General features: G+C 40.2%; 1 protein-coding gene across 1 annotated transcript; it reads right to left on the reverse strand.

The window, feature by feature from the left end:
• Nucleotides 1–9,494: 9,494 nt before the first annotated feature.
• Nucleotides 9,495–21,809, reverse strand: CNDP1 (carnosine dipeptidase 1). Its single transcript, XM_017819432.1, is given in 13 exon segments — nucleotides 9,495–9,627; nucleotides 10,500–10,647; nucleotides 11,048–11,189; nucleotides 11,379–11,543; nucleotides 12,909–13,069; nucleotides 13,609–13,693; nucleotides 15,307–15,341; nucleotides 15,344–15,494; nucleotides 18,168–18,256; nucleotides 19,298–19,460; nucleotides 20,737–20,880; nucleotides 21,734–21,773; nucleotides 21,775–21,809. Coding segments are annotated over 13 exon segments (1,464 nt in total). The 3' UTR covers nucleotides 9,495–9,521.
• Nucleotides 21,810–25,377: the final 3,568 nt, after the last annotated feature.

Here is a 25,377-nt window from a genome sequence, read left to right on the forward strand (position 1 = left end):
CACGCCCGGCGGGGGCGGGGCCGAGGCGCACTCACGTGACGCGACGGCGGCGGCGGGGTGGGAGTCGGTGCGGAGGCGCCGCTCGTGCCGCCGCGGGCGCGAGGGGCCGCGCGCCCAACGGCCGCCGCGTCACGTGAGCGCGCGCGCGTTGTGTCTGTGCCGCCATCCTGCCCTGGCCGGACATCGCCCCCGATCTGCTCGGGAAGGGCCCCGGGAGACGGGCACCGTGGCCCCGAAGGAAGGAGGGAGCCCCTAGCGTTTTCCCAGGATGTGCGTGCCGGTGAGGCCGCAGCTCCGAGCCCCGGCCCGAGCGAGGGCAGGCGCCGCTGGCAGGAGCCAGCGCGCGGTGTTGGAGCTTCCCGAAACCGCGCTTTCCTTGGCGCGGGGCAGAGTCCGGTGTGTGGTTCCTGTGCCCACGGCAGCGCTCGGCGCTGGATTGCCCGGTTAAAGCCTTGGGCCGTGCGGGGCTGTGCGTAAAATAAAGTTGGGGTTCCCAGTTTTCGCCCTGCGCCGGCGCCGCAGCGAGACTTCGCTGTGGTCCCTGAGAAAGCTGTCCTGGAGGAGTATGAAACAAGGCGGTGACACGCAGCACCGCAGGGTTTCGCAAGGGTTATCGTTCGAAGGGGATACAGTCTGTCTCCTGGCTATACTTAAATCTTCCGTGAGATGCAGTTTCAGAAGAGAAACGGCTGAATAAGGCGAGGGGGAGGCAGTATGTGAAGTATCTGGTGGTTTATAGGCTCATGAAGAAACTGTGATGATGAAGACCCTAATTTCCCCTTTTCTTAAGCTAAGTCACATGATTAAGTATAACAACCAGGTAAAGAAGCGTGGTCTAAAGAGTCTTTGGACGCCTGTGGTGGAATGCAATTACTTTTTCACTGTTGCTTATGATCTTTAAAATGCAGGTTTTACACAGTATTTTTTAGTAGACAGAGTTTAGCGTTCTTCAAGGCTGTGTCACAGAGACGTTTGGAGAGAGCACCTCATTGTGAATATATTTGGAGTTCACTGATGCTTTCTAGTCATACAGTGTGCATGAGCTTACTAATTAGAACTGACGAGAGTTCTCTTTATCCGATTAGTCACTGACTAATCTCTTAGGTTTATGGCACAGCAATGCCAATTCTGTCACGGGTTGCAAAGACTGGAAGAATGGTTTGAGAACGCAGCAGTCGCTATGGCCCGAGCCTTTCATCAAATGAAAGTCAAGAACCCAAGAGTTTACCCTTTACCAGAGTCTTGGGAAAGATTGAAATGAATGAACAGGGTTTAAAACAGTAAAGTACCACACAGAACCATCAGTGAGAGAAGGCTCTCTCCTTGTCCTGTACTTAAGGGTTGCAGGACAGAATTTAATCATCCTGCGTGTAATAGGAAATTACACGGAACACTGCTTGATTTGTAGAAAGATATCTGGGATCTTACACACACACACACATATATATATATAGTAGTTTGAGGCTATGTAAACATGTAACATTTACAGTTTTAAGAACAATAATTAAGTCTAAAAAGTCTATTTGTTCTTATTACTTTTCAGCACAGGGAAAACAGGTAAAATGATCTTTTGATGTCCCTCAAACTCAGTTTCTCTGCCATTTACAAATTTCTTTCATATGCCTGAAAAGATTTTTAGGTCTGAAACTCAAGTAACACCAAGTCAGCCTGCCTAGTCCACCAGTTATTTCATCATCTGCTTACCGTGAGGGAACATACTGAAGAAGGTGTGATCATGAGAGGTGCAGTTTTGTAAGTTGAGATATTTCTAACAGAAGATGAAGAGAGGCAACGCATTTTAGGAATAGCCTGAAGAGGGAGCCATTGCTATAGGAGAAACAACAATTAAGGCAGAATCACTGTTAATAAAAGAAAAAATTTTACCTTTACTAATTGTTTTTTATTTTAAACTCTATTTATTAAGTGTTTACAAACATCCCTACATTTAATATTCTGGCTTAGGTATATACATAATTTTAAAGTGGTGCTGAAATTTAAGTGCTAATTCTAGGTTCTGAAATACTGATATATTAAAGTGCAAGTAGAATAACTCAGTAATTAGTTAGTAAAGATTTAATTAGTTAATAGATTAGTTTATCAATGGATTGTAAACCCAGAATATATTTATGTGGACTTTTCAAGATAATTTTTTCCTATCAAAAATGTGATCTGATGTTACAAAGATTGGACTGATAGCCAAGAAGTTAAATACACTCCAGTGATAAAGTGCTGATCCTGCAAATGACCACGCAGCAGATCCCTGAAGCCTTCAACACATGGGAGCCATGGATATCTGCAAGTGCACTGAGAGGTGTCTTCACAGAGGCACTTGAGGAGTCAGATGTGATCTTTCATCAGATCCTGAATAATCCAAGTTATGTTTCTCTAAAACCAAGTTACAGTCCAGCTGAGGAGTGGTAAGAAAAGTGTGTAACATTTATGATACGTAAAAGTCTAGTAGTCAACCAGCCATATACTCAGTGTCACAGTAACCAATATCACAAAAAAAATAGTAGTAAATGGTCCTAGAAAGCAATTGTGTATATAGCACAAACAAAGTGTTTTGCATACACAATAGAAAACATGCAAACAGGAGACATCACTTAAATCTTTGTGCGTATAACTTTCTTGATACAAACATTAATATGAGTGTACCAGTACACCAAATCTCTTTTTTTTTCCCCCCATGTTGCTGAATACTGAGGTTACTTGAAGCAGACAACCAGCATTTTTACCTATTAACACCAATGTTTAAGTCTTCAGGCTGTTCCATCCAGAAGATCCCGTGTTAAGATACACCACCACCTACTGAGAACTGCAGGTGGAGATTATTTCTTCTGGACCCATGCACATCTGAGTGCACTCTATAGGGGCGACTTGGCAAAGGCACCACAGACTGTCATTGCTAGCTTGTTCACCAGGCATGAAGCTAACACAGCATCTCTTCATCATGATTATGTTTGTGTGTTTGTTTAAAATGTATTTTCTTTCATTCCACTGCTTTTCTTTACAAAGTGGACTATATAGCTAACGTTCGGTGTCCAGAACCCCCCAAAAAAGCCAGCTTGAGAAAGGAGGTACTTCCTGGATCTTACTGATCCTCTCACTGTGATGAAATGAAACTATCGTTTGAAGTAGTCACTGGAATATCAGGTTGCTGCAAAATTGGGAATGCTAACGCTGTCTGTGGAATTTGATTCCTTGTCGTGAAGGCAATAATGCAAGGAGACAAGTAAAGCAGTACTAACTATTGAATTTCTAAGTATAAAAAAAGAGTGATGCAAACTTATATGAAATTCATAGGAGGGCTCTGCCACCATTTGTTTCTTCACACCAGAAGGGTACATGTCAGGAGCGTGTCATGTTGAATATATTCCAGCTTCTATGACAGAGATTACAGTTTCAATTCTAAGCTCAGGGAGAAAAAATCCCCTTCAGTTCCACGAATAAAAATACATGGCTAGCATGATCTTTGAATTATTCTTACAGATATAAAAAAAAAATTAAAGAAAATTGTAACTGCATCTGAGGGATGGGGAACATGCAATTGGCTGGCATTTCATGTTATTTCTCAGTTGAGATCATCAAAAGGATTTTGAGACAGGTAGCAACATCAACATTATCCATGCATACATACACAACATCTGGTTTCTTTTAACTAGGGCTATATATAAGTCTGTCTGGAGGCTGACACTGCCAAAGCTCCAAGGATTTGGGTTTGTTGTACTGTGTTTCTTTAATAAAAATTCACTTAATTTTAATAATAATTCATTGCAATAAAATGACAGTCATTTATTACCCTGTATTATCTGTTATGTGTGAAAATGTCCAGCATGCCAGTATTTACAGCTCTACCACTGTATAATTAATCTTTTGGAATCTTACAAAGCAAGTTTCTCAAATAGACAAATGTTCTCAAATATAAACATCAAGACTGATATATTATGCATTAATACATGAACTTTAAGACTTAATATGGTATCAGATCAGAAAAGAACATGCAAAAAAAGTTGTTACTGCCATGTTCTCATTCCGCTCTTCCCTGGCTGGAATTATCCTTATTTTTCGTGTTCACTAAGTCAGCGCGTTATCCACCTGGCACACACATCCAAGTCCTGTTAGAGCTACCTCCACTGAAATAAGAATGTGTGTAAATTGTTAGCTTTAATGGAAGAATTTGCTAGTTACACACTGATGTTCTCAACTGCTCATTGAGTTAGGAACACAACCATTTTAATTTGCTGTGAGGATACACCTTGTACAGAGTGGACTTTGGAGCTTAAGCAATGTTTTGTGGGGGTTTTTTCCCCTCCCAAGAGTGAAGTTTCTTAGCAAATAGAATCCAAATTCCACACCTAGTTATATGTTTGCACTTCCACACATCTGTTTTTAAGTCCACTGAAAAACACAGCTGTCATTCCTGCCTTGAGGCGTAAGTGAATGTGGCAAGTTTCACTCAAAGAACCTGGGTGGAATCACATAACAAAATGCAAGCATGTTTTCAGATAGTATTTGCAATTATTAAAACTCTGTGAAAGCAGATAAGGTAACTAGGAACTGTCTCCATTGTCCTCCATCCGAACAACTCATTGCATATGAGAACCAGCTGAAAAGCTTTGCAGGAACTGCTGATGCTCAGGCGGGGTTGGAAAGCCCCATTACAACAGGCAGCGACCTGCTTAGAAAGTAGTGGAAATGTCAGAATGACTTCTAAGTGATTTCAGAAAGAAGAGTCACACTGTAACAACCAGATAATATAGAAATGCCAAAAATAATGTTTCGCCATTGTTTCTCCATGTCAAAACTTCCTAGCAAAAATTCTTTGTCAGCTTTCCCAGTCTGTACATACATCCAGGGTTGCCCCACCCCAGGTGCATAATCCAGCACTTGCCCTTGTTGAACTTCATATGGCTGGTGATTGCCCATCCCTCTTAATTTGTCAAGGTCTCTCTACAGGGCTTCCCTGCCTTCAAGGGAGGCAACAGCTCCTCCCAGTTTGGTATCATCTGCACACTTGCTTAGTATCTCTTCCAGTCCTGAGTGCAAGTCATTTATGAAGATGCTGAAGAGCACAGGGCCCAAGATGGAGCCTTGCTGAACCTCACGTGTAGCAGTATTACAGGAAAAATATTTGCTACATATTTGTTAAAATTATCTACACTATGGAGGTGTTCTTGATACATAATTCTGAAGAATGAAAGTGAGAAGGTCGCTGAAATATTTGGCAGTAGAGCTAAGGAGACAAAAATGCACTCTATTAACATGGAACTGTTCATATTTTTCTATTCATATATTTGTTTAAAATATTTATCTAGTGACAAACCTCTTAAAGGTATGACAATAAGTATAGGTGAAGTACGACTTTTGTTGAGTTCTGACCAATTCTATAGTCACCACCTTCCTAGAAAAGAAGTCTTCTAAAAAATCAAGTGGAAAGGAGAAAGGGTAAGAAACTGCAAAAGTTTTATGAGGGTCTTAGAAAATCCCATGGTGGAAAATAGCTAACAGTGACTGTTGTGGTTAGCAGTGAGGACAGTCCCTGGAGGTAGGTGAGAACGAGGGTCCACGGTTACATATGCTTACCCATATTTGAGTTTTGCACACACAGGCACCCCATACACCCAATGGTGAGCCACACAGAAATGAGTCGGGGAGACCAAACAGGATCTATGAAATGAGAAGGTTGTGTTCAGGACTTTTTTCAAGCATCAGTTTTTAACTTTACAAGTTACTTGTAGGTGGAATTTTCCAGCCGGAGCAAGGGAACTCGTGTGTCTTCAATGGCACCAGCCCCTGTGACACGGGCTCCTGTGTCAATGGTAAAGGCACGGTTGCACAATCTTCCTTGTCTAAACATGAACTATGAACATTCTTAACTAGCAAGGCATTTTATTACATTTTGTGAAACAAGCTAAATGCTGTCTTCTGAAAAGAATAACTATGGGGAGTCAAAGTCAAGCTTCTTGGGAGTAATGTTACTGAAAAGGAAAACCATAACTACATGAGTAAGCCTAATCTTCCACTTTCACAGGCTAAGCAGATGATGACCTGATTAGTTCTCAGTCTCAGGAGGGCCGCTTAACTCTCTATGCCTTCAGCTCCTATTGTCAGCATCTTATTCTCCGTGATTTTAGCTGACACGTTTTTTAGTCTTCTCTTTTGAGACATTACTTAAAGATTAAAAGCTGTATTTATCTGATATAAAAAAGCAACTTGCACACTTAAACCCGCTGATTTTAAGTGGAAATGAAAATATTCTGATTCATTCTTTCACATTAATAATCAGTACGAAAATATGCTCCCACTTGTGAATGTTCGATTCTCTACAACCTAAAAAAAGGGAAGACTTGGGACAATGTACTAGGGAGATGGGCAGACCTTGACCAGCTATGTATAGGCACTTCATGCTATTAGATGTGCTCTGGGGCATTTGGCTGGCTGCCACTCCACTGGCAGTGTTCACACAGGATCTGAGTAGCGTCTGCCATCCTAGAGATATATTTCTCAGGTACTGTAGGACATCCCCAGTGTCATTAGGCTTGCTAATAATCATAATTCATTGAGAACAGCCCTACAGAGAAGGACTTAGGGGTTTTCTGTTGGATGAAAAGCTGGACATGAGCCAACAGTGTACACTTGCAACACACAATGGCAGCTGCATCAAAAGCAGCATGGCCAGCAGGTCGAGGGACATGATTCTCCCCCTCTACTCTGCCCTCCTGAGACCCCCACCCCATCTGGGGTCCTCATGACAAGAAAGACGTGGACCTCTTAGAATGAGTCCAGAGGAGGGCCACCAAGCTGATCAGAGGGATGGAGCACCTCTCCTGCAAAGACAGGCAGAGAAAGTTCAGGCTGTTCGGCCTGGAGAAGAGAAGGCTCTGGGGAAACCTTGTATCAGCCTTCCAGTACTTAAAGGGGACCTATTAGAAAGATGGCGGACAAACTTTTTAGCAGGGCCTGTTGCAATAGGACACAAGAGATAATGGTTTTAAACTTAAAAAGTGTAGGTTTAGACTAGATATATGAACAATTTTTTTTGCTATGAAACGCTAGCAGAGGTTGCCCAGAGAAGTGGTTGATGCCCCATCCCTGGGCATATTTAAGGTCAGCTTGGACAGGGCACTGAACAAACTGATCTGGTTGATCCTGCTCATTGCAGGGGGCTTGGGTTAGATGGCTTCCAAAGGTCTCTTCCAGCCCAACCTATTCTATGATTCTATGATCTTTAAGGACCCTTCCAACCCAAACCCTTTTATGATTCTACAATCAAATCTTGATATGTCTGTCAAGCTGTCAAAGATATAGATGCTGCTGTTGGACATCTCCACAAAGTTGTTTTCCCCTTATGCAATCCTTAGTAAGAAAAAACCTGAATCAGAATAAATAAGATTTTCTTTTTTTTTTAAATCAGTGACTGGACTAGATCTTGCAAGTGTACATGTATATACGTATAGCTACATACATGCACATGTGCACACACAAAGTGTACGTACCATTTCTGTAGTTAGGTGGTCAGGATTTGAGACTATCTAATATTCTATGACATGAGATATGGCATATCTAGAATAAGGCTAACAAAGGAAGTGAACTTTAATCCTATTTCTAGCACTATTATCGGAGGGTTATCTTTAACTTACTGTGGCAACAAATAGCTGTTAACGCAACCAAGAAGTAACATTGCTAGAAATGTTGTATAACAGTACAGACCTTAGAAAAATGCACACCTTTTTTTTTTTTTTCAAAAGTCTGATGAGATGCTGCAAAATCTATAAGAAAAGGAAAAGACAGGGTGGATGCTCGTTCTTGATCTAAGAGGGAAATAGTAGCTCTGGATACCCCTGTGGACATGAGTGGCTTCCCCAGTGCTTTCTTTCATGGCTAGGAGAAATTGAAATTTTCTGCTATTTGTCTCCTCTGGGACTGAAGGAGGCATGGAGATGGTCTGTGTAATTCATTGGTCCCACTGTTTCATGCACATGGTTTTAACTTGACAGTAAGTGGCTATTTTAGAGCACAACCTTATTTCAGTGCACTGTTCTGGTGATGTCCGTGCATAGAAAATGATACTGTCTTTGTTGACTATATTCTGTTTGACATTCTGAAGAGCAACTGTAGAAATACATAATCCCTTCAATTGTGCTTTGTAATGTTGTAGAACACATAGACAGCATGTATTGTAGTAATATTTCAGAGCAATTATTTTTCTAGACACAGGCTGCATACCTCTTTCATGGAGAAATCTGCTACCTCCATCTCACCAAGCTTTCTACTCTTCGGCCTGAAGTGTCATGTTTATGGGCAGCAGTTTCTTTCAATGCTTTTTGAAGCTTATTTGTAAAGCCACTGCAAATCCAGAGATTGCAATGTTTTATGTCAATGATACGTCTTCAAATACTTCAGTAAAATTCACTCGTGTACCTCTATGGCGTGATAGCTTTCAAGCATGGACCGGTCTGCCCTGAGTCCTGTGCAGACATTGGAATACTCATCCCTGCACCATTTGTTACGGTGCTGGTTCCTAAAATGGTTTCAACAGGTGAAGGGAAGTGAGAGACTGCAGAGGACTTGTTCTACAAGCTGATGATGCGTGAACCAGAAACTTCTGATCTTTGGGCTTTTGGTCCTTGTCTTGGAGTCTTCTCTCTTGACATAAGGATGAAAAGTTACACTGCGGTTATGCAGTCTGCAGTGCCAACATGAGTAGGAGACTGAGCAGAGTCCTTCTCTTCCCCTTGAACACGGCCAGCAGCCAGCATCGATAATCAGCTCTTACAGCTGAACTGTGAGTCTCACAGCCCCAAGTAGGTCTGAAAACGGGTGTTTATTGAGAATGTGATTTGAAACCTAAGCAGCCTGGATTATAACTGTTCCCAGATGTCTTAAAAGGCCAGCTACTTTTATGCAGAATACAGACCTGGAAATGTTTATTTACTACTGCAGTTTTATTGACCTCAGTGATTATACCCATAAATAGATATTAATAGGCAAGTCTTCATATCAAATTCAACAAACTGATTCTATTGCATTTCCTATTTAAAACCTTCTGTGAAGGACAGGGAAGAGATTAACTGGGTAATGGATCTTTCTTCAAAGAATTACATAAATGAAATTTTGTATATAATTAGGAGGAAACTACAGAGTTGTGTATTGCTTATATTCAGAAACTGGAATATGAGGTAGGCAGCATGAAGATGGTGATACTACAAAACAGAAATAATTTTAATAAAACAGATGTAAAAATTCCCTTTGTCCTAACTTTTGAAACTAAAAGATAACATCTTCCATTCAGCAAGAATGGATTATCCCTAACCCTATTTTATAGGATTAGGGATAAGATCACTTGATTGACCATATCACAGATGCATGCCATTTAGAAGTATGCCAAGTAATAGCAAGGCATTTATTTTTTTTCCCACCAATTCTTACCCACTGAATGTGTGATTTATGTTTTTCCAGATCAGGAAGTTAGAAAGGTTAGGACTAAAAAAGTGCTTTACTGATTTTCTTGTGATGCTCTATCAGTTGTTAGTCTCTGTGTGGGAAGTTTCATGTAAGTGCCGATGTAGCTTCAATATCTCCAGGAAAAAGGCTGCAAACAATTTGGTTCCCTTAATATAGTTGTGTCTGTGAAGAAGGAAAAAAAAGACAATGAAGTCCTGTCAGGCTGTTTTGCTCTTAGAATTAGCAACATAATCTAGTGAAGTTTTCAGAGTCTTCAGAGGAATTTGCAAGATTGGTAACCCCAAAAAAGGACCCAGTGCACAGAAATGCTGGACATCCTTCAATTTGGTACTCCTCTGAAGGAGTCACTTCTGAAAATTTTTCCAGTGTTACATCCCCAAATTGCTATTTTCTGTAGCCACAAGTGTTGAGGCTGTAATGAGGGGAAACAGAAAGCAATTTGAGAATTACTGTAGTATTCTCCAGTTTCTGCAGTTCAGCATGAGCAGACTTGGAAGCTGCACAAGTGTTCAGGCAACATGTTGAATAGTGTCTTGCCATGGCGCCTCGAAGAATGAGCTGTGGCTATTTGTGCCACTTTAAGCTATGTTTTATATAATTACACTAGTTTTGGTCCCTGAAATATAGATACATCTTTATGGCCATTTATACAGAAAACCATCAAAATTTTTACATAGCCATGAGCCTGCATATCTACAACTCGCATGCTTCACAATGGATGCTGTGACAGAAGAGTGCCCATCCACATCACCATCTTTCAGACTAGAGGCAAGTTTCATTACCAGTGAAATGAAAATTGCCAGTGTGATGTATTTGAAGACTGTGTAGACAGTCTATGAAAAGCATATAGCAGTATACGACAGATTGGGAATTTTGCTTTCTACTTAACATAGTGAAAAGTTTGCTGGAGACAGGAGTTTTGGACTGTCAAATGCACAGCAAAGCTTCCCATCCAGCCATGGTCATTCATGGGTACCAAGGGACTTCAGTTCTCCTCCCTTCTCTAACAACACAAACAGACAAATAAAAGACACCTGCTTATTTTCTCATTCTGAGAGTGCTCCCCATCGTCAGCTGCTCCAATTGGAAGCATCATCACACTTTTCTGCGTAATGGTCTGGAACATTCTGGCCACAGGAATTGTTGAACCATCACGAATAAAATCTGGGTCTTCTCCAAAAACTGAAATACATGGAAGAAAGAATTAATGATTAAATGAAATCAAAGTGCTTTTTTTCTGTTACCATATATTTAAGCAGATAGCTGATACTAAGAGCTTCTAAGTAGAAATGGTTTTGAGTGTGTAGCCAACTGGTTTCACAAATTAGCTGTACTCTACAAACCTCTGGTTTCCTATCAGCACAAAAATAAGTAAATGACATCTTTTGGCTACTCCTATTAAACATGCCCCAGTTTAGCAAGGTGTGAAAGACGTTGCTGACTTGTTCTATCAAAATCAATGAGATTATAGGGGTAAGTGGCTGTAGCACTGAATTGGGAAACCTCTTTTTCTCTGTTGATGAGGAAATTCCCCTGCAACCCCGCAGACACATTAGGAAGTGAAAAAAAAAAAGGAACACACCTGTTTTTATTGCCCTTCTTGCTGCTTTATATGATAGATCATTAACATCAGCAAGCCAGGGCTTTGAACCCAAAGGCATAGATACTTTCAGTTTGTTTGGACTGTTCCTCTTGGAAAAGACAGCCTTCAAGTGTTCCACCACCTGCAGAGAAAACACTTTGCACTCAGGAGCTTTCATCTTCCTCAAACTCAAGCTTATACCCACATTCCCACTTCTCTTAGAAACAAATCAGTGCTAGAAACATTTAGTTTACTGCAAGTCAAAATTTGTGAGGTGCTAAGAGGGATTTAGTTTACACAAGAGAGGCCAAAGAAAAGGTTTGTCTCTTACCTGTTGTTTCACAACCAAAAGGTCCATGTGGGGGACCTGACGAATTGAGAATTTGCCAATTACTTTTGCTGGAATGACCGTTTTAATTCCTGGTTCATGAAAAGCTCCTTCAATCCCATGAATAGAGAGAGAAGGGTAACGCCACAGGTGTAGAAGTATTTCTTCCTTCAAAAAAATTTTTTTTGAAAATATAAGGGATAACACTGAGCCATTCACAATTTATATAAACTAATGTGAAGAAACAAGCTTTTACCATCCTAAAATTTGTATTTGGAGACCTCTGTATTTTAAAGATGTTTGATTTTTAATTTAAACCCATGCACATATATTTTCATTAAAAAAAATACTACTACTTTGAGTCATAGAAAGATTTGGATGATAACAATTTTTCATGCCAAATTAGAGAAATGGAGCATTATCGTAAAGTATCTTGATAGTAAATTTTTCTAGTGCAAAGTAGAATCAGAACAAGTTCTGATCTGACTGTTTGTTTATCCCAGAACTAATCATGGGAAAAACTGTTCAGCCAGACCTGTCCTAGATGATATCAGTGAAGAAATTCTACTAATGAACATTAAATAATACAATAGGTAAGATGATAATTTTCAGTAACCAAGTTTTTCTGGATAAGATGGAGAGGGGAAAGAAAATTATCATTCTAAGGAAGATAGGAGAAATATATGAATTATCAACTGGTCTTCATGCAGAACCTCAAGGTGCTGCTGCTTTCCTTCTATCCCTGTTTTGAGATTAGATCTGTATCTACACATAAAATTTGCACCACTTCATCCTCATATAGGTAAAGCATCAAAACTCAGATGGTGTAGTTACATTATACTTTTGTATTACTGATTATTACAGTCTAGCTTTAGCTAGCATGGAAGCTTTTTCATGGAAATAAAAGCATCCACGTTAGTACATCTTATACCAGTATAATTATATCAGTGATAAAAAAATGTATCACTCCTTTCCCCCAGCTCCCCCTCTTGTGCAGAGAGATGTTTCAAAGCCAGCCTTTACCTACTGGTTTTTATTTAGAATATAATTTTTAATTTGCTGGTAAGGAGAGGCTTATAGCTTTGGGTGCTTTTTTTGGCAGACATCAAAATCTGTGTTAAACAAATAAAACCCACGCAAAACACATCTGCCTAAAGCTGCCTCCTGTTTTTCAGAGCTGAATACAACTTCTTTCCTACTATGTAACCTAAATACAGACATTTTATGCTTATTTTGTTTGGCTGGTTAGGCTTGATGGGAGAGAAGGGGTAGGCAATGAAGGGAGAGCAATACTGTTAGTTTTGCATTATTCCTTTTCATTGATTATTCATCTTTCATGTTACTTTCCCCAGATGCAGTGCCTTATATCTTCAGCAGACTAATTTTATTTACCTTTTACTTCTCAGTGCTACTTTATTTTATTCTGAGTTTGCCATTGACTGAAAATATCTTTCGGTTTGGCTTTATACATAAATGCTACAAATGAGCGATTTAAATTCTTTCTGCAGAGTATTTATACAGATTTTTTGTTACCTTGGTACCAAAGATGAATTTTTTCACACCACTATTATTTTTATGCTCCTCTAGATCAAATTCAGTCAATCTGTATAATTTCCTCTCCTCCTCTCTCAGGGCAGCAACGCTGTCATAGATTCCAGGGATCTGAATACGACCTGTGGGATCCACAAGGCTGTCTACAAAATGAGATACAGATATCAGTACAAATGGAACCTATTTCTTACACTTGGCAACAGTAACACCTTTTTGCTTCTACCTAGCTCTTTACCAAATTAGTAAACCCAACAACTAACAACTGTTTGCATCCATCAAACTTGATGTATTTTCATATTTATTAAGAAAACTACTGAGCTGCTGTTTGTGTGTAGTGTATGGTATGTCAGCCCAGCTTCTGACATGAAAACATCATCCCGAGACACTAATCATCATTAAAAAGCCAGGTTTTGTTATATGTGTATGCATTAAACTTGCCAGCAATCCTTAAATGTTCTTAATTGACACATGACTGACATCAGCTTAACATCTTTGAAGTCCTGGCCTTACTGAGGATGCTCCCTTCCTCAGCTGCTGTCACCATAGGTATGTCGAGATTTGGAAATCTTCCTTCAATTAGACTTGCCTTATTCAGATCAATTAAACGTGGTACTGATCTTTGTTAGGCTGATCCCTAGCCACTGCTTCCCAGTTACTCCCAAGCAGTGGTGTGTGTTATTACCCAGCAGAGCTATCAGATCCATCAACGGTTCATGAATGATGCCTCCAAAAGTTCCAGAGTGAAGGTCCTTGCTGCCACATTCAACCTGTACCAAAACCACTGGTTACACATAAACACTCGTCACCTTATTCTTCTGTGTTTGTTGTCCACAGAGACTGGTGGTTTCAGTTTTTAAATGAGACCACAAATGAATAGAAATGATTATTTGTTTCTATTTCTAAAATGGAAAACATGGAAAACATCATGTCAGGAACAATACACTTTGGTAAAGAGAAATGGGGCTCTGTTGTCAACCACTAGAGAGAGAAATTCAGCTGTCTATAGCACACATTTCACAGAATGATAGATTATGCTGAGTTAGAAGGACCCACAAGGATCATCAAGTCCAACCCTTAGCCCTGCCCAGGACCATCCCCAAGAGTCACACCATGGGCCTGAGAGTATCATCCAAATGCTTCTTGAACTCTGTCAGGCTTGATGCTGTTACCACTTCTCTGAGGAGCCTGTTCCAGTACTCAACCATAAGGATTCCCCTCTATTCCCTCTTTTGCTTCAGTAAGATTAAATACATCATAAGTGAAACAGTTGCATATTACTGTTTCTAACGTTGGAGAATAAATTCTTCAAGGTGTCTATCCTTTTTATTCAATGCAAAATCTTCATAACAAAGGCAAGAATGTATCTTAATTGTTTTATATTAAGAATATATGTCCAACCTTAATTCCAAATTGCAACAAATAAAAATTTATAGGTCTCTTGAATCATATGGCTTTAGAATAGAGGCATTTGGGTTATTAAATGAGTTTGTTCCAGACACATTTTCATACTTGAGTTTATCATAAAATATTTTCCTGCAATGAACTTGTTTATTTTTCTCAAAACCTCATTACAGCCAAGTGTCTAGTAGCAGGCAGAGATCATTTTTGATGTTCTAATAGCATCATTTTTCTTAACCAAGATTTAGAAGAATTGAATCAAGGCTGCCAAGGCTCTTTTTGTAAAAAAAAAAAAATTCATTCTTTTTCAGGCATAAAGGTTAGTGCAGATTTTCCTTTAGTTCTCGAATTCTGTAATCTTCTCTCTGAATTCCTTTTATGCTTCATCAGGAAGCATTTCCTGATGAGAAATTTCTGCTCCTCATTTTACAGTAGCTCACATTGGCTGCTAAATAATATAGCACGTTGGCTACAGTGCACTTTTATTCACTCCCGTCAATGCTTACAAAAATCTTGTGTGGCTTTTAAACCCAAACATCCAAATAAACTGAGTTCCTTTAGGCAGATTCATTGCACTAAGCAATATCTGCTGCAAAAGGGCAGAGCAGCAGAAGAAATGGTTTTGGAGAGAGTTGGAGGGGGGTTGTGTACGGATGATGCTGCAAGAGAACAGAGTTGATGTGCAGAGAGGAGGATGAGAAGAGAGTGGAAGAGTGGCAGGAGAGTAATGGAATAGGAAAGGGATCAAGGGGAGATAGGTAAGTGGAGAAATGATGATTGAAGAGAAGTTAATGGAAGTAAATAAGTCTAATTGAACTGAAATGAGGGGGGAAATCTGTAGAAACCAAAAGGGATGCAGAAGAAAGCTCTGTAATTGTAAATATTAAGCTTTCCCTCAGTCGTTCTCTGCACGTAGATGTAATTACGGCTACATCACTGCTCCCTGTCAGAGGCTCAGTTCAAATGAACCTGTGTCCTTTACCTCCACAAAGAAGCAGGCATTTCCCCGACTCCCAGCTTCTTGTTGCTGAGCCAGAGGTTGTCCGAAATTACAAAGTAATCAACATCAGAGAAAAAGCGCTGGTTTTCTTCTTCGAGTAAGTTTTCTAGCCCCAAGGACCCTGCTTCTTCCATGCCTTCAATTACAAACCTGAAGTTCACTGGCATAGCCTAAATTAATATTAGAAAAGTCTGGGTGAGAAAAAAGCGTTTTCAAAAATCAAAAAAATAAGCTTTAAAACAGGAGCAGACTGGCTTGATGTAACATTGTGTTAAGAAAAGAAGGATGTAGGATATATGTCTTGCTTCAGTAGAACATCCAGTGATAGACACATATAGGTTCCCAGAAAAACTTGTTCTTTTCCTCATGTTTTTATCTACTTTTTGGTTTTGAAGGAGAGTGATATCTTTTTTGTATGTTTTTTCAGAAAATTTTCTGGAATGTTTCATTGGGCTTTCTCTCAGGGCTATTCATTACTCTAATGGCTTTGGAAATTCTAACTGTGTAATAACAGTTGCATTTTCACAGAATACTTCCTACCTCTTGTATTTCCACTCTTACTGCCCATGCAGGAACCACTGGCTGTGGTTTTCCCAGATGTCAGAGACTGAAACAGTTCATGATTTATGCATTCTAGGATTGCCAAGGGACTTTTGCAGGCTTCTGCAAGACTTTTGCATTATATCTCTGATGGCCCATCAAAGCCCATCCCCCCCCCTTGCCAATCTTAAAAGGTGGGAAAAAACCTTTTACGAGGCCCCACACAGGAACTCTTTGCAGGCCCAGGAGATGTTGGAGGCTTGTGACATGGCCTGTGACACTAACCATGGATATAATAACTCATAACTTCTTTGAGTGTGGGGGCTTCCCTCCTTCACCCCTAACGGATCAAGGCCACCACTTCAACTGACAGACATGGAAGCTACAACTACCCAGTTTCATCGCTGGACCCTGTGGGCGGTGACTAATACATCTTTCCACTCTCATCTTTTCTTTCTCTTACTCTCCCTTACCCTTATCTTGTCTTTCCTTTCTCTCCCTTACCCTTATCTTGTCTTTCCTTTCTCTCCCTTATGCATTTTCCCCCCAGAAGTTATCCCTATACCACATTGTTATAGATGATGTAGATGATAACACCCAAAATGCTAACATACCTGTTCAAACAAAATTGTTAAAACGAACCTTTATATGTTTAAAATAAACCCTACCTATATATGTTCTCAAACACTGATTATTCAGTGTCGTTTCGCTCTAATCCACCCCAAGGGAATTATTGATAAGAACGTGGGTTACCCCCTCCCCCCTTTTTCTGGGGCCGGTCGTAACACCAGCGTGTTGTCTATCACCAGATTTACATGGTGATAAAAATGTTGCCACTGATTCTACTATAACTGTCCTTTTAGCACTCATGAATTTGCATGCCTGCTGGTTGATAAGGATGCATTTCCAAGAGTAATTAGGAGAACATTTGTTATGGAATAGTGGGAGTTGGAAACGCTGACACATCCATAGGGGATATGAATTTCACCTTAGTTTCCTCTTACAATTCACTTTCTCATTACAGGTTTTAAGATGTTTTGTCTTTTGAGTCAATGCTCAGATTAAAGGCAAGAACAAATGTGTAAAATTAAATGAACTTGTGTCACTGATGGTTCATTGACCAGCCACAAAAATTTTAGAAACAAACTGTTCATGAATATTGTTTGATGGTCTGTGGTGTTTTCTAGAAAGGCTTCAAAAGACAAAGATTTCTTTTTGCTTGCTTGTTAAAATGTCAAAATAGCTACATAGTGATTTGAAAAACTGGAAAGATGCATAAAGTCAGACCCACAACCATATCTACTTACAACAACTACTCTTTAGGCAAATAACATGTGTGTTTGCTAGCACTTAAGAGACACTGAAGTCTAGTCAGTACTATAGATGCAAGAAAAATGTGCTTTCCAGAACCTTGCAAGAGGACTTTAAAAAAAAACAAGACTTAATGCCAATTTGTGCCGCAAAGTCATAAAAACGGCACAAAACTGTTCCTTGGCACAAAACTGTTCCTCAGCACTCTAAAAGAACATGTAGTGCAAATTCACCTTAAAGGATGCAAGTTAACCAAGTTATAAGTTTAAAATATATATTGGTTTAGCTTTGTATTGGGGATACAAGTATCCCAAAATTATTAAATGATTTGAAGATGACTATATTGGTCATTGTAATAATATAGGCAAATGTTTGTCCTTAGGATATGTCAGTCTCTGAGTGATTGTATTGGTACTTGGTTAATGCACCCATTCAAAGCATTTCCTTTGATTAATCCGCTGATGACATAACAGCCCCTTTGGTAAGAGCATTTCTAGATAATTATTCTCTTCATACAGACACATAAAGTGAAGGTATCTTGTAGGCAGACAAAACCAAGGATCAGCAGAATGTAACAGCAGAGAGGAGTCTTCATGAACATTCTGTGATATCTGTGATTTTACCATTTTAAAAGCTCTCAAGAAAATAGGGTATCAAAGCTGTGTAATGTATGCAATACATATTGAATGCTTCCCCATGGATTTTCCTCCACAGGGCAATGGCAGCAATACTGTATTTACATTGCATACAGATTGTTCAAAATAGAAATGCTTAAGGAAAAATTCTTACTGGAGTGAAACCAGTTGCCTAAATGTTGCAGTAGAAATAAGCTAATATTTCAGAATGTGTGTGCTCTGTTGGGTCAAAGATGTATTGTCTAACTCACAGGAATGCAAATACATCCCTCCAGAGATATAATAAATAGTAATAACAAATAATAATAAATAATAATAATAATTAACAATAATAATGGAGTCCTCATTAATACCTACTAGTTTCAAGGCTCTAAATGTTTCCACGGCATTTATCCAAGCTAAGACAGGTTCCTTATTGTCTGTTGCTCCACGCCCATAGAGGTTACCTTAAAAAGAAAAGAGGGATGTTTTTAAGCATTACTTCAATGTAATCAGAAAATTCCAGTTGCCACAGAAGCTGTAGTGATGTGTGAAGTCAGGTGAAGTGAAGCAAAGTGAAGTGTCGAAAGATTCAGGATTTCATTGACTCATTTTAGATACGGTGATGAGTGTTCAGGTGCTTCCCAATGGACTGGTGCACTTCTTTTTCATTTCCTTACTTTTATTTACATCATACTGTGATTTCTGTTGCCTGCCAATTTTTGAGCTTGACTTTTTTCCTCGGAAACTGTTTCCTCATACCAGACATGCCCGAAGAGTTTGCACAGTATGCAACTTCTAGACACATCAGCCAAACCAGGTAACGAGCAGCAAAATCCCTACAGATAAATGCCATGGCAGAAGTATGAAGCTACAAATCTAGGTATGTAACTTCTTTCTCAACCGTACAGTTATACACAGGGACAGATTTCAGTTTCATGTACACCGATAAACTTCTGTAGCAGTCCCCACTGGATACACTGAATGTACACTGGTGGCAGGAGAATTACTCCAGTAAGGCTGTTTGGAATTGGTCCCAGCTGATAAGAAAGGGTGACTTAATGTTTATAGCATAGGCCTGGGAATCAGGATTTCTGAGGTCTTACTTATCTGCTGACCTTGTCATTTTTATTCCTTCAGTCAGCTGACTGCAGTGGAAGGATGATTACATTAAAGGCGGGGAAAGGGAAGCTCGTGTTCTTCCACCACCAATGCTCTTTAGCTCCAGTGTGGCAGGTGGAAGTACTAAAGTGGCATGAAGCAAGAGCAGGAGGTGTGAGGGAGGATAATCGTTGATGCAGCAAGAATTTTTAAGCAGAAATGAATTTTCTATTGAACACTCTATAAAGCAGCTTTAATGTCCCAAGGCTCCTCCACACCAAAAATTAGGCAAGATTTCCACTGGAGAATTCCTCATGCTTTGGTTAAATATACAGGACACCCGCTCCCACTCAGAATCTCAGTCTTGCATTCAAATAATGATAAAAAACTTAAGATTATGTACACACCATCTATTTCAGTCAGTGTGTAAGGGTCAGTGTTCCAGTTGTCTTCCTTTTTGGCAGGCTGCACATCTACATGACCATAGAAACATATGGTGGGGTTTTGTGGATCCTTCCCCAGTTCCCCAAGAATCACAGGAGGCAGTGGGAGGTCCTGGCCATCAGGCAACTGGGGAGAAAGCAATGAAGGAAAAAAAAAAAAACCTTTGAAAATAAATGTACAAAAAGCCCTGGAAATCTCAGTATTGAAAATACTTCTACATACTCTATTGGCTTTGATTCCATTAAGTGCACAAATTTGACTGAATCCTGCTCTAACCTATTCAGAGAAACTAAGATTTTTTTCCCCACCTGTTTAGGTTCTGCAAGGACTTTATGAAGCTCTTCTAACATTTTATTGTAAAAAATGCCCTTCTTACTAAGTTCTTACTTCCCAGCGCTGGAGAAGACAGAAATGAATGTGTGCTGTAGAGTCTGTTGTGACACTGAAATAGTCAAAAGCCATACAAATTAATTTGGGGTTTGATTTCAGCACAGACAGAGAGCAGGACGCCTATAGCCTCAAATACAGAAACAAAATGAAGTGTTGCTGGCAGGAAGCAGCAGCAGCTATGTCAGACTGATTTGAAAACAGGTTAAGGCTCTAAACTAATCCTGTAATGTACCTCTGTGCACAACAGAGTTCCTTATGGCCCAATTGCTTTCTTTAAAACTATCAAACTACATAACCTGAAATATTAAAGTGTTGCTGTAGTATAAGGTCCTTGAGCTAAGACTCTCAGAATCCTCCCCAGAAGCCTCAGAAAAAGGAAAAGGGAATCACTATTATTGAACTTTTGAATTCCTGTTAGAGTAGAAATGTCTGCCCAGGGCAGAAAAGAGCCCCCAGCTACAGTAAGGTAAGTAAATTAAAGACAAAGATTTCTCAGAGATTAATTTTTGCTTTCCAACAACCATTAAGAAAATAGCTCGCATCATTTGCCGGAAGCTCCCAAAACCAAAGATGATACTTTAGATAGATAACCCTTTCTGTCTGACAATATTTTCCTTGCAAAAGCTGCCTCTCTCATATAGAGACTTCAGTAATGAATGATGGATTAATGCCCATGCTTCACTACTGAGAAAAATGTGAAAACAAGCTCTGGTAAAAAACTCAGTCCTTTTACTTTTGCAAACTGCTTCCCTCCAGTTAAAAGTATCAAACTCCCTGCTGCAGAGAACATCTATTTACATTTGGATTGTCTGTGTGGTTCCCAAGTATGTCCTCAGACAGTCTGGGGAGGGACTGATTTCAGCAGATATCGTGTAGGTACAGGACTATCGATAAATTGATAGCTAGCTACCAAAAATGTCATAATGCCATAACATACACATACATAGCACTGAATGCAATAGGTAGACCGCATGTAAATATGATGATTTAAATCCAAGAATCAGACAAGCACCTGATGTGACCCCAGGTTTACTAAATTGACAGTGGCTCCCAGTGCTGCAAGTCTGTCTGCTGCCAACGCCATCATTCGTACTACTTCTTTCCTCAGATCTGGTTGAACAGAATCGCTTTCCACAGCCACCCATTCCTTAAGATTCTGCACAGGAAGAAAAATGCAGTTAGAAGATCCAGAATGTTATAGTGTCTTGCTGTTGACATCTGAAATCTCACACTGGAAGATGGTTTCCTTTCTGTATCATCACAGCAATGTTGTAGATGCTCTAAGGTTTCAGAATAAAGATTAATTGCTTATATGTTTCCCCAGGGTTGGGATTCCTGATTTTCTAAATGGGGAGAGTGCTCACACTAAGGCATTCACATCATCAGATTCCCGATTTTCTAAAGGGGGAGGGTGCTCACACTTAGGCATTCACATCATCAACCATGGATTTAAAATCCATAGAAGAGGAGGTAGATGCTGACTAGTTTACATTGTAGGAATTGCATTGTATACGAGCTACCTTAGTGGCCCTCGTAAGGATTCAGAAGTGCTCGTAGCTATAAAGCATAACTGATACTGACTGGACTAATTATGTTTCTGCCTTTTCCCAGTGGGCTGACAAAAATGAAAGCACAAACCAGCACGGGACCAAGACTTCTCTCCTCGTCAAGAGCAAACCTACAACAATCAGTTCTGATGTAAAGCAAGAGAGCAAGCATCCTACCTGGCTTGCATCTACCATGCCGGTGCGTTTTTGCTTAGTGGAGCCTCTCTCTGCACCCGCTCAAAGGATGCCCACAACCATCTCTTTTGTGGAAGTCCATGCAAATTCCTCTTTCACCACTAGAGTCCCCAGCACAGTCCATCCCCTTGCAGCCTTGCTTTGTGAAGTGCACGTTGCACTCTTGATACCAGACCTGGAATGCTGCTCACTACCTCCAGAACATAGGTAACAGGCCTCTGGGGTACCAGCTCTGTACTCACCATTTCATGGCACTGTAGTTCCTACCTCAATGAATTCACTTTGATGTCCATCAATGTACTGGAAGCTCTATCTCCAGAGCTGAAGTGGATGAGGAGGACATTACTGCCTTAGTGAGCAACACAGGGGTGAGCTGAATGCTATCTGAAAGTTTAGGATAAAATTCAATATGTTACAGACATCATGCACTTCTTTTCAGTGCTAGAAAGCATAGACAATTACAAAGTGCTGATCCTATTTAAGTCTCATTTAATCTCTTCAATCCAGGAGAAAGGGTACCTGCAATATTTTTTTCACATAAAACCTTCAATTGACTCACAGTCAAGTTGCTGAAACGAAAAATTGAAAAAACAACCAAAGAGTGAGCAGCTTTACAGTTTCTACATTATAAGTAAATTAGGGGAAATATTTTCTAAAGAAACATTTGTTGCATCAGTTTTCAATGCACAAATGTCAAGTTGAATGTTCTGGGAAGACTTGCACCCAACACCAACAGCCTAGGGGACTCATCTCTCTTTCTTCATTTCCAGAATCATAGAACATCCTGAGTTGGAAGGGACCCACAAGGATCATGGAGTTCAATTCCTGGCCCTTCACAGGATAACTCCAAGAATCACACCATGTGCCTGAGAGCATTGTCCAGACGGTTCCTGAACTCAGACAGGCTTGGTGCTGTGACCACTTCCCTGGGGAGCCTGCTCCAGTGCCCAACCACTCTCTGGGTGAAAAACCTTTTCCTGATATTCAGTCTAAACCTCCCCTGACACAACTTCAGGCCATTCCCTTGGGTCACTGATCACCAGAGAGAAGAGATCAGTGCCTGGCCTTCCATTTTCACTCACAAGGAAGTTGTAGACTGCAATGAGGTCTCCCCTCACTCTCCTCTTCTCCAGGCTCAACAGACCAAGTAACCTCAGCTGCTCCTCCTGTGGCTTCCCCTCGAGGCCCTTCACCATCCTTGCTGCCCTCCTTTGGACACTCTCTAAGACCTTAATATCTTATATTGTGGTGCCCAAAACTGCATACTATAATCAAGGTGAGGCTGCACCAGTGCAGAGTAGAGCAGGGCAATTCCCTCCCTCGATCAGCTGGTGATGTTTTGTCTGATGCACCCCAGGACATGATTGGCCCTCCTGGCTGCCAGAGGGAGGGAGAAAAATGAATGAACTAACACACATTTCATATTTTACATGAATAAGGGAGAACAAGCCTGATACTGAAAAAATAGCTTTTGTGTTTGAATAAGAACACTGTCAATACTGAAACACTTGATAAGTGCAAAAGGCATTTTGTACTTGCAAACCTCTCTGCCATCTTGTTTTTGACAAGGTAAGTAAAGATTTTAAAAAAATAAAATTTTAAAGTGTCTTTTTCTTCATTCCTGCAATTTCCCCTCCATGTTTCCTTGAAGTTGTTGCTGTAGTGTCTTAAATTGGTAGAGTAATACTTGAATGTTAGATGCTTGGTTGGGCTAAATTCAGAATAGCTGCTGTATTGGGCTGTGATAGGATGGACTCCAAGGTCAAAACCTAACACTTTTATCCTAAAAATATTCTATACTGGTAACAAAATGTGTAGTTCCAAGTCCATCCATAATTCCTTAACTTTGATGCATCACTAAGGTGATAGGCTATGGTAATATTAATAATTTCAATTATGTTTCTCTGACAGAGAAGAAAGATTGAAAACCCAAGCATGATGAACAAGATGAGGGAAACATTGTTCATTTTGGCTGGAGATCCTGGCTGTATGAAGGATGGGCCCCATTTTCCAACCTTCCCTTAGAAGCAAGGTTGCAAGGTTTACTTCACTTTATGAAGTAAAGCTTTGAGAAGGCCTGTAACAGTAGATGTTATCCCCAGTGTCCATTTCCCGAAATTGGAAACTCTGGTATTGAAAGTGATCAAATGCTGATTTTGCAGGAGAGTGAAGCTGCAAAGCACTGCTGTGGAGATGACTTGTTAACTGAGAGAAGAAAATCTAAATTTGGGTGTAATTTTTAAGATGAAGAGATTAAATGTAGGCATATTATTTAAATGTAGAACTATTTTTTAAATACTAATACATACTGAGGAAAAGAAACCCCATCTTAAGTGACAATCAAAGTACCATTTTCTTCTCACATTGTTTTCTCCATTAAAAGGTAAACACTACCTCCAAGAGGTGGATCTAATCAACAACCCCCTTCAGATATTATCATCACCAGTCACAGCAGCAGCAATTTGGCCTAAAGCAAAAGGCATTATTACAGGAGTTTTTGAAGCAGCATGGAAAAAAAATCAGGACATTTCCAAAGAGACAAAGCAGCTTCTGGGATTTAGCAACAAAGATGTGGTGGAGGATGAGGTTTTTATAGCTTAGATTATAGTCATTTCTGGATTGAACTTCTGTGGGTAAGGCTTAACAACAAGTTCCGCAACAAGCACCCCAGACTTAAACACCCCAGTCTGGCTATTTCTTCCAGCCTTGGACTGTGCAAGTGGCTGCAAATATTTGGCAACTGTCCATTTTACAGAGGACAATAGGAAGTAAGAGCAAGATCACAGAAATGGTCAGGAGAACTTCCCAGGCTGCACAGGATGGAGGAGAGAGGACCGGAAGTCCCAGAGTGGGATGGTGCTGACTGGTCCCTGATGAACTGAGTTTCCCTGACACAGAAAAGATGCTGGCACTTGCTCGGGCAGTGCCTGGGAAGATGCTTGAGCCGAAACACTGCAGGTCATGTTTGAAAGGGGCCCAAGGTTCCTTGATCAATATTAAGTAAAAGCTGACCATTTATGTTTGCTTCTCTTTTTGTTGCTGTGTGCTTTTGGGGGGCCAGGCAATGTGTGATGTTGCTCGATCTCACTTTACCCAGCAGTGGGTTCCAAGAGAGCAAAGTTATCTTCACGTTGGCCCTTTTGACAGATAGAGTGTATTCCACCTGTGAGCTGCATCTTGCAGAGGGGAGCTGGTTCCCACACAAGCTGAGGAGAGGATGGGACCCCGACAGATGCATTTGTGAAGGGCTCCAATAAAGTGCAAGGCATCGCGCCTCCAGAAGAGAGTGATAGGAACGGGCATTGTACAGTGTGGTCACTGATCCAAAAATGGGATGAAACCTAGTTTTGCCATGGGCATTGCAAACAGACAAGTCAAGAGATCCCAGAATGTGAGGGATTTAATCAGGTATTCGTCTAGAGAGACTTCAGGGCCATTATCTTCATTTACCACAAAGCCTGTTGGATGCCTCAGTTTCACACAGATTTCACTTATCCTTTATACCTTTCCATTTCCAAACCTCAATTTGGAAAACATTTGCAACAGAGGCCACTGAATGCACACTCATTTAACCCTACTGTAGGAAACTAGACAGGCTTCTCCAGGTTCAGTTATGTACACAGTAGACATTTTGGTTATGCCACAATTGAACAAGGAGCATCATAGCACAGGTCAGAAGAGATTACTGCTAGAGTAACCAAACTCATGCAATGGGTTTAAGTATCAGTGTCTCCAGTCAATATGATTTTACCTCTTTCTAATAAAATATTCAATTTTGCTGAATTCTATGCATTTCCACTCTAAAAAGAATGAGTGTATATACATATATATATATATATATATGTATATATGTAGTTGTCACCTTATGGTGACTTGAATAAACACGTACATTTTAATATCAGAATCACAAA

The sequence above is a fragment of the Lepidothrix coronata genome, unplaced genomic scaffold, assembly GCF_001604755.1.
Source record: "Lepidothrix coronata isolate B3197 unplaced genomic scaffold, Lepidothrix_coronata-1.0 Scaffold75, whole genome shotgun sequence".
Classification (NCBI taxonomy): domain Eukaryota; kingdom Metazoa; phylum Chordata; class Aves; order Passeriformes; family Pipridae; genus Lepidothrix; species Lepidothrix coronata.